Consider the following 13,058-nt stretch of genomic DNA (forward strand, 5'->3'; position numbering starts at 1 on the left):
ATTCTGGCAACGACGAACTCTAAAAAGTTTTTCCTGCGGCATTTTAACTTAAGCGTGAGATTCGTTTTCATCAACCGAAGGTTCCATTTTGGTTTAACTGTGCGCCAGGCGAGTTCTTTCAGGCGTCAAAATTAATCTTTTGAAATTTCCACGCTATGAAATCCAAAACGACCATTATGACAGATTGAAAATGTCAAACAACTCAGCGTGGTACGACAACAATAAACGAAGTCACTCTGAAACGCTACTAAGTTTTACTATGTCAGTCACAACTGATCTGCCGACAGCTTTTAAAAGCTTAAAGCGTTTGTCCTAAACCGATCCAAGTACGCTTCACATTATTTTCATGGAACAAGTAAATTCAATGCTGTTTTTAATAACACGACGCTGTTGTTTTTAATCAGAAGCTATTTTCTTTCTGCTTTTACGATCGCAAAAAGATTTCTATTAATAAAAAGTTTAAGCCGCACAAAAGTATAGACTATAACAAACATTACATGAATGAAAACAATACCATCTCCGGTTCACTGCGGAAAAGTATAAATAAAAACTACCATACAGTTTACTATTGCCGCCTCGGTTGTTCAGAGCAGAATGCATTTACTTAATTACTCTTTAGACCTGATCAGGAACTCAAGATTAAGTCTGGAAACCGCAGCTAAGAACGTTTAGGAGCTTTATTTGCAGTTAAAATTCTCATCCACTTTACTTCAGTCTGGGAGCGGACAATTAGAGTGACGCCAGAGTGTATAAAAAACTTTGTGTTGATAGTATCGTAATAATTCCACATGGTGTGAGGGGCGACTGCCGGCTTGTCTGACGATTAAGTCCCCACAGTTTAGGAATTACACTAAAATTTGGATTACAAACAACTCTCAAAAAAGGTACTTCACCAACTTGATTCGTCACTAGGTACACTTTCGATTCTTATCAAATGAATAGAACAGCTTTTTACGCTTCGTACTGATCGAAGCCTTAGGTTAAGAGCGGCTTAATGCATTATAAATTACAGCAAACGCCTCTTTTTGCCGAGCAACTTGTCTAATTATGTAAAACTCCGTCGGCAATAGAGTAAAACATACAAGCATATTGTTATTATTCAGCAGAATTACTATCTGTCAGAAGACCACTGGCAATATGGCGACTCACAAAAATGTTCTTTTCGAAGTCTCAATCATGACTGAAAATATTTCTGTTGAAACCAAGATAGATTAATGAAAGACTGCAGTAGAAAGGACTCTAGGGTAAAAAGTTTAGAAGTATTGCACAGTCTGGTTCAATTTTGGCAAACGATATTTTTTATCTCCATACGGTTGGCGTTGCCGGTGATAAAACCAAGCGATCAGTTTATATGGCTTCCAGTTAATAGCAGTTTAACACTTTTACCTATTTGTCACATGAGCATTCTTTTCAAAAGCTTAAAAGCATTTTATGAGGCTAATGAGGGGAGAAGTTCATAAATATTTCCATTAAAAGCTGTCATTCGTGCCGGAGCTTTTGATGTGGTTTTCATGCGTTAAAAGCTTTTTACTTGTTAGGAGAGGAAAATAGCTAACGGCGCGGAATGTTGCGAAATCGTTCAGTTTAGCACCTTTCTATAGCTATCAGTTTATCACCATGAATCGGTTGAGAAAAGGGTGTTTATTGTCTCAAAAGGAAAACTAAATATAACAACACTCTTAAAATGAAAAGGGAAGATGTTAGCGTTAAACACTTATGAATAAATGATAGAGGGATGTGAAAACCTCGACGCGAATTTTTAATGTCAGCTCTTATTTTAGGAAAACATTTATATCGAATTATCCTGGATTGATCAAACTGTAGTCATACTAAACTTGGTTGAAACATTTTTCATCGTGCCGAAGTTAAAGTAGTTGTTATCTGTTGTTCTTATCTGTTGATATATACGGACAAGCGTCTCAAGGTATCTATTGTGGCTGAATACGATGAAGAATAATAATAAATAACTTTTGCTACCCTTGGTAGTGTTTATAGCACAAATGCTAGCGGGGCCGAGCAAACAATTAAAACAAATAATTCGAATCTACCATAACACTGTTAAGATTCCCAACTGGCTGGAGGCAAACCAGTTGGCTATTTGCAAGCGTGGCTGAGCTTTGAACTCGGAGCTACCGTGAAACAAATCCAGGTAATGGTCAGAGCGGAACTCAGGACCTATGGATTGCGAATCCGACGTGCTGATCACTCGGCCACGCGGCCTCCAGCTCCATCGCCACCATGGTAAATGATCTGAACGGTGCTCATAGCCTGGTGCTCATTAGAAAATTAATTGAAACTTTACATAACAAGGAACCAGACATGGCTATCGATATCTGAAATATCGTAAACTGCCGCTTATAAGCCCTGGGCTTATACAACTTCGTAAGGGGTTTAGATGGGCTTATAAACGGATGGGCTTATATCCGAAAGGGCTTATAACCGGAATAAAAAAAAAAACATTTCGAAACTAGCTATAGCTGCACATGTTGATCGAAATAGGGTTTTCATTTACTGGTAATTAAGCTTTGAAACTTCATAATAAAACGAGTTCAAAACAAGGAAAGCTAGAGGGGAGGACTTATAATCGGGGGGGATTATAGGTAAGGGGGATTATAAGCGGCAGATTACGGTATTTCAGTTTATCAAAATTGTATAATTGCAGATATAATACCTTTAAACATGGTTAATGCAGCAGTTGCGTTCTTTGCAGATCCTTAATCCAACATGCAACTGTCTCGCCTGATAATTACAACTGTTCTTCTACTGGGGAAGTCTTTCCTGGTGCAAAGCGTCTTTCTTCCTTGGTCAAAGAACAAGAACGACACTGATGGGTTCAGCATTTCAAAATCACTCCTCGATTTAACCAAGAAATCTGCAAATCTAAGAACCAACAAGGAACTTCAACATCTAAAGAACGTGACCAGGCAAATATCTTTGGACGAGAGATGCTTTGGTTCTGTCAAGGGTCCGTTATCGTTTTCTTTCCATGTCAGTCATCCCTACGCCTCTTTTGCTACCGATCTCAAAGGTATTCACGTTCGCGGAATGTTCCCCTCTCTACTAGGGGACACCCTGGATTACTGCTGCCAAGGAGGAGCTGACAAAGTTAAGTTTGCCAGGCTATGGAAAAAGCCGCTGGACGCGGAAGATCATTTCCTGAGTGATAACGCTAACGACTATGATTTTACTTTCCCGATACACGCGCCCGCGGGAACGAGATCGTTTCGGGACCACCCGTTCATCCCGTTAGTGCGCGTACCCAGTGTGGTGCTCCTGGCGTATGATGGGAACGAAAGAACAACCAAGACTCATGCTATCGCCACGACAATTCTAAAAGCTTGGCCTATAATGGTCTTCATTTTACTTACAGCAACCTTTTCTGGTATCATTATTTGGTTCTTGGTAAGCAATTTGAATTTCATATATTGTACTCTGTACTCTGCGAGAGTAACGTCTGAGAATGGAACCAAAAAAATCCCCTCTGATGACGCAGCTCCACAGAGATCCATTTTCTGATCGGCTGTTGCGTGGTAACAAATACTCTATACATTTTCGCGCGCCCTTAAAGGAGCTCGTTGACGGTATTTTGAGTTCTTTTGGCCACGAGCAGAATTACCTTTAAATTGAAGGAAACCTGAAAATAGCAGCTTGCTGGTGCGGAAAAACACCAAAGAGGTAATAATAAACCATAAAGGAACAAGGATGGCTAAGGATGTGGAACACGGATTGTAAACGACGAACTCAGACGAACTTGAAAACTTTAGGCTAAACTTTTCAAGATGGGCAAACGCCCTGACGTAGCTCCTTCCGTATTTCAAATACAGCGTCTCATTTTTTGTGTGTACGTTTATGATTCAGAGTCGTTTTTGTTCTGGCACTGAGAATATCTGTACTGGGAATATCCGTCAGGGATTTTTTCCTTCCTGGAGCGGAATATTATCGAAACAAACCACAAATTTCTGAACCATAAATTTTTAAAAACGTTCCAGGTCTCCCATGTTTTTTTTTCTTTGCGCCACAGAGCCTGAAAGAATGAAATTTTCTTCAAGCCACACTTTTAACTCTAAATATAATTATTTAAACATTTCAATAGTTAATTTATCTTTCATTGTTTTTCACCTTATATCTAATTTTTCTTTCAATTTTCTCAGGATCATCGTCAAAACCCTCAGGAGTTCCCTCAGTCGTTCATGAAAGGGGTCTGGGAAGGATTCTGGTGGGCATTGGTTACCATGACAACGGTTGGGTAGGTAACATTAAGGATTCTGCTACCCACCTTACTTGACCGAATGTGATGAAAGCAACCTTTCTCCACAGGTATGGGGACCGTTCTCCCAAGTCCACTCTCGGTCGAGTGTTCTGCATTTTGTGGATCATCACTGGCCTTGTTATAATATCAATTTTTATTGCCATGGTTACAGCTTCGCTTGCAGCCACAACCCATCCTCACTTCCCTATCCACGGATCACTGGTGAGTGTTTTCAACCCTCAGTTAAGATTTGCTTTATTTATTTTCTCAATGCTTAAAACTCGGTCGAAATATTACTTTACAGTCACACATTGCAAACTAACAGAAGTAACAATGGTAGAATATTATTCACAGCAGACAAATTGCAAGTAACAAATTGCGCTCATTTTAAAAGAGTGCTGTCTTGCTCTTGGGCCTAAATATCGTAGTTTGAACGGTGTAAGCCAGTAATCGAAATGGCAACTTTATCCACAATAATTTTTTTTCAATTACAGATCGGAGTAGTAAACGGCAGCGAAGAATACAAACTTGGAGTATTGATGAATGCTGACATGAAGAGTAAGAAATTTCAAAACAATTAATAACTCTTCAATTAGCGCGTGAGATGATTACTTTATTTGTTTAGCAAGCAGCGAACTACGCACGCGCAGAAAGAGCGTGGGAACTTTACTTTGTATTTTTTTGCGTATTTCTGCCTCAGTAAAATATTTCTCATCTTTAATTTCATCCGGACTAATGTTCCCTTGTTGACCTTGATTTACAATCCTTTGCAGATATTGCTCGTTTCATCTCAATGTCATGTTATAACTGAGAACTGTTTTGAGCTCCCAAAATGTTTTCAGTTTTCTCAAGAAAAGTGTCACATGTAGATGAAATTTGGGAAGTAAATCTACTTACAGCACACACAAGTTGTTTCCTTGAGTACAGTCAACATAAATAAACATAATTCCCTGTTGACTCTTTCCCATGCAAAAAAATATTTTTCACGTGATTTGTGAACTCCAAGCTACTACAGATGTAAAAGTCTTGTTTCTGAAACCACACAAAGATCGAGATGTTGACAAACAACATTCTACTGATTTTCTTAATGGTATTTTACTTAACTCATTTGCAGTCTTTTCCAAAATCTTCGACATCACAAACGCTCTTCTCAAATCAGAGATCGACGGTGCCTTTGTAGACAGCTTCACGATCACAACGCACTTGGACCTTATTAGGGATCATCCAATCAGAATTGAGCGCACGATTGAGCACCCGGTAGTGTACGGTCTGGTTTTGGCGGGAAATTCATCGCGGATGGCAGAGTGCGCGAGGCGTTATGTTGAGAACTATCCACGGAAGGTTTTTCAAAGGATTGCTGATCATCTCAAGCCACTTAAGGTACATGTACTGATTATGAAGTGGAAAAGTATTTATCATAGCTAAAATTTCCAGCTGGCCGTCTACTTTTTTTACTTCAACTTTTTTAAAACAAAAATGGGCACGGACCTGTTGAACACTACTCTAGTTTCGGGAGAGGTGGGACACCTTAACACCACCTCTTTGAAGTGTCATTTCCGCTTGCAACTTAGATTTTTTTCTGTTGGCCATTGGAATCTAACAGACATTTCATGTAATAATTGTAAGCTAAACCAAAGACGGCAAAACTTCTGCATCTGACGGGGTCTGTCCTCGGGGAAGCTGGCAATGATCTGTCTCTCCTTTTCAAGGTGTAAAGTGAAAAAGAAGCAAGCCTTAGCAAACAACCAATCAGCATGCCAGTTGACCTTCAATGACAAGGGCTTTCTAATGTGCCGCCGGCGTTTGTTTTACTTGCAGAACCCGTCAGATTCAGTCAGTCAGGAGGTTAAGGCAGCTGAGGGGTTATTCTATGAAGAAGGCGCCTTCAAGATAATTGTGTATTGTGGGGTCGCCATTTTGGGCGTGCTGATCATTGCTGGACTGGTCTACGAGTTTCTTGCCAAGAAATATCTGCAGCGTAAGTAAGACTTAACTTAGCAGGTGATAATCGCAAAAGATTGGGGAGTTGGGGTGGCGCAGTGTTGAGAGCGCTCGCCTCCCGCCAATGTGGCCCAGGTTCGGTTCCGGTCCCGTGCCAAACGTGGGTTGAGTTTGTTGTTGGTTAACGCCTTGCTTAGAGGGCTTTTGTACGGGTTCTCCGGTTTTCCTCCCTATTGAAAAACCAACATTTGTAAATTGAAATTCTATCAGGATAGAGAACCAGCATGAAAACCGGCTAAGGCTGATGTGGCCTCCTATCTAAATATTGTAATTTATTCACTTTGTTAATTCTTTAAGGATGCGAGGATGGAGAAACACATCGTTTGTAGCCGCTAAAATGCAGCTTCAGACTGATAGAGGCCATTAATGCTGACAGTGAACGCATGGCAACTTAAAAAACCTTTTTAAAAAAGGTGAAAGGTTTTTCAGTTCAACAGAATGGAACTGAGCAGAGCCGAAGATTAGCAAGTGGCGAGTATGTGTGCTAACTGTTAGCGCCCCTGTTCGCTAAATATCTGGGATGAAGTCCCACCCGCCCCCGGCATTTTTCCAGGCTACACATTCCTACTTCTGAATGAAAAACGGCACTTTAGAAAGTAAAGGAGCTTACACCAGAACACAGCACATTGGCCCACCACACGCCCAAAGTTCGTATCCGGAATCAACCGCGCTAACTGAATTCTTAAAATTTCAGTTAGCAGTGACTGTCTATCTGTTTTTTGATTATTTTTTCCGCTTTGTATAGCAAAGCGATTGAGGGAAGAGAACAATTACCAGAATGTTGAGTTAGTGAAGCAAACAAGCGCCGATGGCCATACTGGCAGTGCAACCGAGGGAGACCTGGAAGAGCTCTTACAAGATTACAAGACATTCCATGACACGTGGGTTGAAAAGTGCAAGAGGCTTCATGGGAAGCCGTATGGGTGCTGAGTTACGCGGGAAATATGCTCATATATTAATACATATAAGACAGAAATAGTTATAGTGGACATTATTAACGACTGTATCGAGAGTTTGCTAAAGAATTAAGTGACTAACTGGCAAAGCCTAGAAATCGAGAATTGCTACTCGTATTACGTAATATTGCAGCGGCAACGAAAGCGTCACCAAACAAAAGGTTTAATAAGCAGTGTAATGGTTTTTTTTTTTTTAATTATTAATGTACAAATTTAGAAACCGGACTGGATCCGGCTTAAGAGAAGGTTACACTTAATACTTTGTTTGTAATGAAGAGAGTAGAATATGTGCAATACTTCTACTACATATCAATAAGTATAAGATGTTTCTGTCATAACCGATCTAGTAAATGTCTTCACATTAGTTCTGTAACAACGTTTGAAGTAAAAAAAAAAAAAAAGTGTGTCCCAAGTCTTTCTCAGCTGATCCGATGAGGTCTGAACATTGTAGTGGTTGATTTTATGATGTCTTATTACTATCATTTGCCCTTCATTGCTGTTCAGGAAATTTTGCTATGATGAACGCGACATTTTCTCTAACGTAATATTACATAAAATGAAGGAATGCTACAAATTAAAATATAGAGTCTAATGTTTAAGTTCTATATGTAAACCAAATAAATAATGCAAATGGAATAGAACTGAAAAGAAGAGATTTAAACTGAGAAGCAGTGCTGTCACGTCGCTACTGAAGTAAAATGGATTTCGCTGAATGCTGTAATAGGAACCCTCATGTGATAATAAATAAATTACAAATCCAGCACCCTAACCACTAGGCCACGCCGCCTCCACACGTGATGATACAAGAGAGCTTGTGGATACACTTTCGCGAGTGGACGTCATTCCAAGTGCTATTGCCTGGCAGCCACCTTCATTAAGGCTGGTTTACACACGGCAGTAGGCCATTTCCAAGTTACCTCGTGCCTCTGTTTCAATACTAGTCTTCGTGTCAAACCTTTCATATGAAAATGGTTTGATTGGCATGAAAATGAGTATGTAGGCGGAGCAGACTCGTTTTGGCACAGAGGCAAAAGGCAACTCGGGAATGGCCGGATACACAGTTGGCTACAGTTAACGTTGAGCCATTCTTACCACTTTCACTGTAATAAATCAGGGCGAAGCGAATTGTAGATCTACATGCTTTAATAATCACGAAGAAGAATGAATTGAAATCCTACATTACACAACATGGATATCCGATTACCGATAACATGACTCCGCACGTGACTAGATTATAACATTCCTCCCCATTAAGGCTTTTGCTATTCCAAACAAAACAAAAAGAAACACTGAGCAGAAGGGTAATAAAATCAATCAAATGTTTTTCACATAATGATTCTTGCCGATCGCTAATCAATGTTCAAAAGCAGTGTCATAAGTTTTAAAGTTCATAGTCTTTGAAACGTTCGGGTAAACGTCGGTCGCGGACTGGGCGTGATGGTTTAGCCTCTTGTGCAGCAGACGAACTCACGACCGGCTTGGTTGGGCTACTCGGTTGGGTTGCGTCTGTTGTGCAATCTACCTCCGACCCCACTCCTGGTACTAAAATCTCAGGATTTGACTTTGTTGGGTCTTGGCTGTGGCTTTTCCGCATATGGTCCTGATGTCGTCGAACAACTCGACCATCCGGTAATTCGACTAGGGCTGAGACTAGGCTCGTCGTCTGCACCACAGTTCCTTTTTGCCAGGACTTGGGGGAACTGAAGTCCTTTATGAACACAGGATCACTGGCTTCAAAGTCCCTGTGTTGGGCGTGGTGGTCGTGGGTCTGTTTTTGATGTTCTTGCTTCTGTCTCACCAGACTTGCATTGTTGGGCACTATGAGGTCAAGCTTAGTTCTCAGCTTTCTCTTCATCAGCAGCTCCGCTGGTGTAACCCCTGTTGTCGTGTGTGGTGTTGTTCTGTACTTGAGTAGAAAACGTGACAACTTATCTTGCATGGTTCCCTCTTCCATCTTCTTTATCCCTTCTTTGAAGGCTCTAACTGCTTGCTCCGCCTGTCCATTCGAAGCTGGATGGTATGGCGATACTTTGGTGTGTTTGAAGCCATTTTTTGAGACGAAATTCTCAAATTCCGCACTTGTGAAATTGGGATCATTGTCGCTGACGATGGTTTCCGGGAGACCATGGGTCGCGAAGATTTCTCTCAACTTCACTATGGTGGCGGCTGATGTTGTACTTTGCATTATGTGGACATCCATCCACTTGGAATGTGCATCGATCACCACTAAATACATGTGACCCTTATATGGCCCTGCATAATCAATGTGCACCCGTGACCAGGGTTGACCGGGCCACTCCCATGGGTGGAGAGGTGCTTCTGCCAGGGCCTTCTGGTGCAGTTGGCATTGCTGACACTTTTTAACTGCATCTTCTAACTCACGATCCATGTTTGGCCACCACACATAACCACGTGCAAGGGCTTTCATCCTTGATATGCCCGGATGGGCTTCGTGAAGCTCGGCTATGACTTGTGCTCGACCTTGAGGTGGTACTATCACCCTGTTTCCCCATAAAACGCATCCACTTTCTATGGTTAATTCTGCTTTCCGGCTCAAATATGGGTGTAACTGCACATCCTGGCAGTGGTGTGGCCATCCATTAAGTGTAAACTGGTGCACTTTTGAGAGAACAGGATCGCGCCTTGTCCATTCTTGGATATGACGTGAGTTCATTGGGGTGTGGTCCAGATGTTCTAAGAGCAAAACTGTCTCTCCAGGTACAGGAACAGACTCTGGCCTCTTGGATAAGGGGAGTCGACTTAATGCATCCGCATTGGCATTTGTGGTCCCCGTTTTATAGGCAATCTTGTACTCATATGCTGCCAAGGTAAGGGCCCACCGCTGAACTCTTGGAGAGGCTTGCTGGGGTACTCCTTTCTTCTCGTCGAAAAGCCCTTCCAGCGGCTTGTGATCAGTCTGTATGGTGAACTTGTGACCGTACAAGAACTGATTAAACTTCTTCACTCCGAAGATGATGGCCAAAGCCTCTTTTACAATAGTGGAATACCCACGCTCAGCTGTGTTCAGTGATCTTGAGACGTAACCAATTGGGCGCTCTGTTCCATCTGCCATCCGGTGGGAGAGTACCGCCCCTACTCCATAATCTGAGGCATCACTCGCCAAGATTAGTTCCAGATCTGGCTGGAAATGTACCAGGAGGTTTGCAGACTGGAGTAGTTTCTTGGATTTGTCAAAAGCCACCTGCTGCTCGGTCTTCCAACACCACTTTGTACCTTGTCTAAGAAGCTTGTGGAGTGGTTCTAGTACTGTAGCGATGTCTGGTAGGAAACGGTGATAATAATTTAGCATTCCCAGAAATGCACGCAGCTGAGTAACATTCTCAGGCACTGGGGCATTCTGTATGGCTTCCACCTTAGCTTCTACTGGCTTGATACCACGACCATTGATCTCGTAACCACAATAGGTGACGTCCGGCACCATGAAGAAACACTTTTCTTTTCGCAGCCGCAGTCCAGCTTCTGACAGCTTCTTGAGTACTGCCTCTAAATTGGCAATGTGATTGTTGTCGTCCTTCCCGCTGATTTTGAGAATGTCGTCCATTCGCACAATGACCTGACGAATGCCTTGCAAGAGGTTTTCCATCGTCCTCTGAAAAATGCCCGACGCAGAGGACACTCCAAAAGGCAGTCTATTGTACTGAAATAGGCCTTTATGGGTGTTTATGGTGGTAAACTTCCGAGACTCCTCATCTAGAGTCATCTGCTGATATGCTTGCGACATGTCCAGCTTGGTAAATTTCTCACCACCTCCCAGGGTAGGCAAAAGATCCTCTGTTTTCGGTATTGGATAATTGTCCAGTTTGGACACTTGATTTACTGTTAGTTTATAGTCTCCACAGATCCTCACAGTCCCATTGGGTTTTGCCACAGGTACAATGGGCGCTGCCCATTCTGAGAATTCCACCGGAGAAATAATTCCTTCACGCTCCAATCTTTCGAGTTCAAGTTCGACGTTGCTTCTCAATACGTAAGGTACTGCTCTGGCTTTGATGTATTTTGGTTCCGCGTCTTGATCCACGTAGATCTTCGCCTTTACACCCTTTAGCGTGCCCAATCCTTCAGCAAATACATCTTGGTATTTTGAAAGCACGTCTTGAAGTGCCGATTGGGTGTTATCACTGGCTATCTGAAAGATTGTTTCCCAATCCAAGCGAATTTCTTCAAGCCAATCTCGACCAAGTAGGTTCGGTCCGCCACCTTTGACAATGAGAGCGTTTAATTTCTTCTGCTGGCTTTCATATTTTACTGGAACCGTAACTGCTCTCTGTACTGGAATCTTTTCTCCTGCGTACGTGCTTAGAACCGCTTTTGTTGTCTGGAGTGGACCCAATGCGTCACGCAATCTTCCGTACGTTGCTTCATTTAATATCGTCTTCGAAGCACCCGTGTCGATTTCCATCGTAGTTTTCCGTCCACAAAATTCCAGATCCACTTTGAACGATTTCTTTCGATCGCTGGACAGATGATACATGGCATAGACGTCGTATTGATCGGCGCTTTCTTCAACAAAATGCGTTCTTTGTTTACCATCTGGCCGGCGCCCACGTTTGTCTTGCTTTTGAGGTTTCTTCTTTTCTCGACATACTTTAGCCATGTGGCCTTTCTTTTGACATTTGTAACACACTTCGTTCTTGTATTTGCAGCTCGAGGGATCAAGGTTCCCACTGCAGCGATAGCACTCCCGTTTTGGCTGAAAATGTGGAGGTTTAGTTTCTTCTTCGACCTTGTTGAGGCTGTTGTCACTGCTGGACCCGGGCGTCTTCCCGCCAATATCGATTAGATTCTTTGAAGCCATTTCGGTTGCTGTAGTGATTTCTACCGCCTTGTTGAATGTGAGCTCCCGTTCGGCCAACAGTCGTCGTTGAATGCGATCGTCGCTGATTCCACAAACGAGTCGATCTCGCAGCCTGTCTTCGAGTGTTGCTCCGAACTGGCAATGCTCTGAAAACCTTCTGAGTCCTGCGACGAACTCTGCAACATTTTCCCCTTCGAGGCGACTCCTGCTATGGAATTTGAATCGCTCAACGATAACACTTGGCTTCGGCGAAAAATGGCTTTCCAGCTTTTCTAAGATCTCTTTTAAACGCGCATCGCCCGGTTTCTGGGGTTGTAACAGATCGCGAATTAACCCGTATGTTTTGCTTCCACAAACGCTTAACAGGATAGCTCTTTGTTTCTTCTCGTCTTTAATTTCATTTGCGGCGAAGTACTGGTCGAGTCTTTCCGCGTATTGAGTCCACGATTCCTCTGACTCCTTAAATTCTCCCACGTTCGCGTAGGTTGCCATGTTTATCCTCGTCGCCAATGTAATAAATCAGGGTGAAGCGAATTGTAGATCTACATGCTTTAATAATCACGAAGAAGAATGAATTGAAATCCTACATTACACAACATGGATATCCGATTACCGATAACATGACTCCGCACGTGACTAGATTATAACGTTCACTGAGATTCTTTAATATGAATTTGATCGCCACAATCACTACTGAATAAAAAATTTCCCAGAGGACCTGGATCCAACAACTACACACTGTATTCTGGAACATTTGTCATTCCAACGATCACCACAATCTCCGGAGAGTGGTTTCCTTTTGATCACAATGGTCATTCCGATCGTTAGATTAATTTGATCGTCTAGCTCAGCGATCCCAGGAGGGAAGGGGTACTCCCGGAAAAATTGGGTGGCGGTGTGCGGCCCGCTTCCCAAAATCCTTGCCCTATTTAAGACTAAATTTCTCTGATTTTCCCTACCCTATTAATGACCTGACCAAAAATTCGATACCCTATTCAGCACCTGACCGTGAGACCTACCTTATAATTAGTTCTCT

The 13,058-nt window shown here is 42.3% G+C and overlaps 1 protein-coding gene across 4 annotated transcripts in view; it reads left to right on the forward strand.

The window, feature by feature from the left end:
* Positions 1-7,956, forward strand: part of LOC110062914 (uncharacterized) — a 19,244-nt gene extending 11,288 nt beyond the window's left edge. For all 4 annotated transcript variants that reach the window (XM_089283066.1, XM_089283070.1, XM_089283069.1 and 1 more), the window contains exons 2-8: positions 2,711-3,402; positions 4,152-4,246; positions 4,318-4,471; positions 4,744-4,807; positions 5,364-5,629; positions 6,068-6,227; positions 6,996-7,956. In XM_089283066.1, coding sequence (XP_089139192.1) covers positions 2,725-3,402; positions 4,152-4,246; positions 4,318-4,471; positions 4,744-4,807; positions 5,364-5,629; positions 6,068-6,227; positions 6,996-7,180 — 1,602 coding nt within the window. In that variant the 5' untranslated portion in view covers positions 2,711-2,724 and the 3' untranslated portion in view covers positions 7,181-7,956. The remainder of the gene's footprint in view (positions 1-2,710; positions 3,403-4,151; positions 4,247-4,317; positions 4,472-4,743; positions 4,808-5,363; positions 5,630-6,067; positions 6,228-6,995) is intronic.
* The last annotated feature ends 5,102 nt before the right edge of the window (positions 7,957-13,058 follow it).

This window comes from Orbicella faveolata, unplaced genomic scaffold (genome assembly GCF_042242905.1).
Source record: "Orbicella faveolata isolate gen_17 unplaced genomic scaffold, um_ofav_v1 contig_12, whole genome shotgun sequence".
Classification (NCBI taxonomy): Eukaryota; Metazoa; Cnidaria; class Anthozoa; order Scleractinia; family Merulinidae; genus Orbicella; species Orbicella faveolata.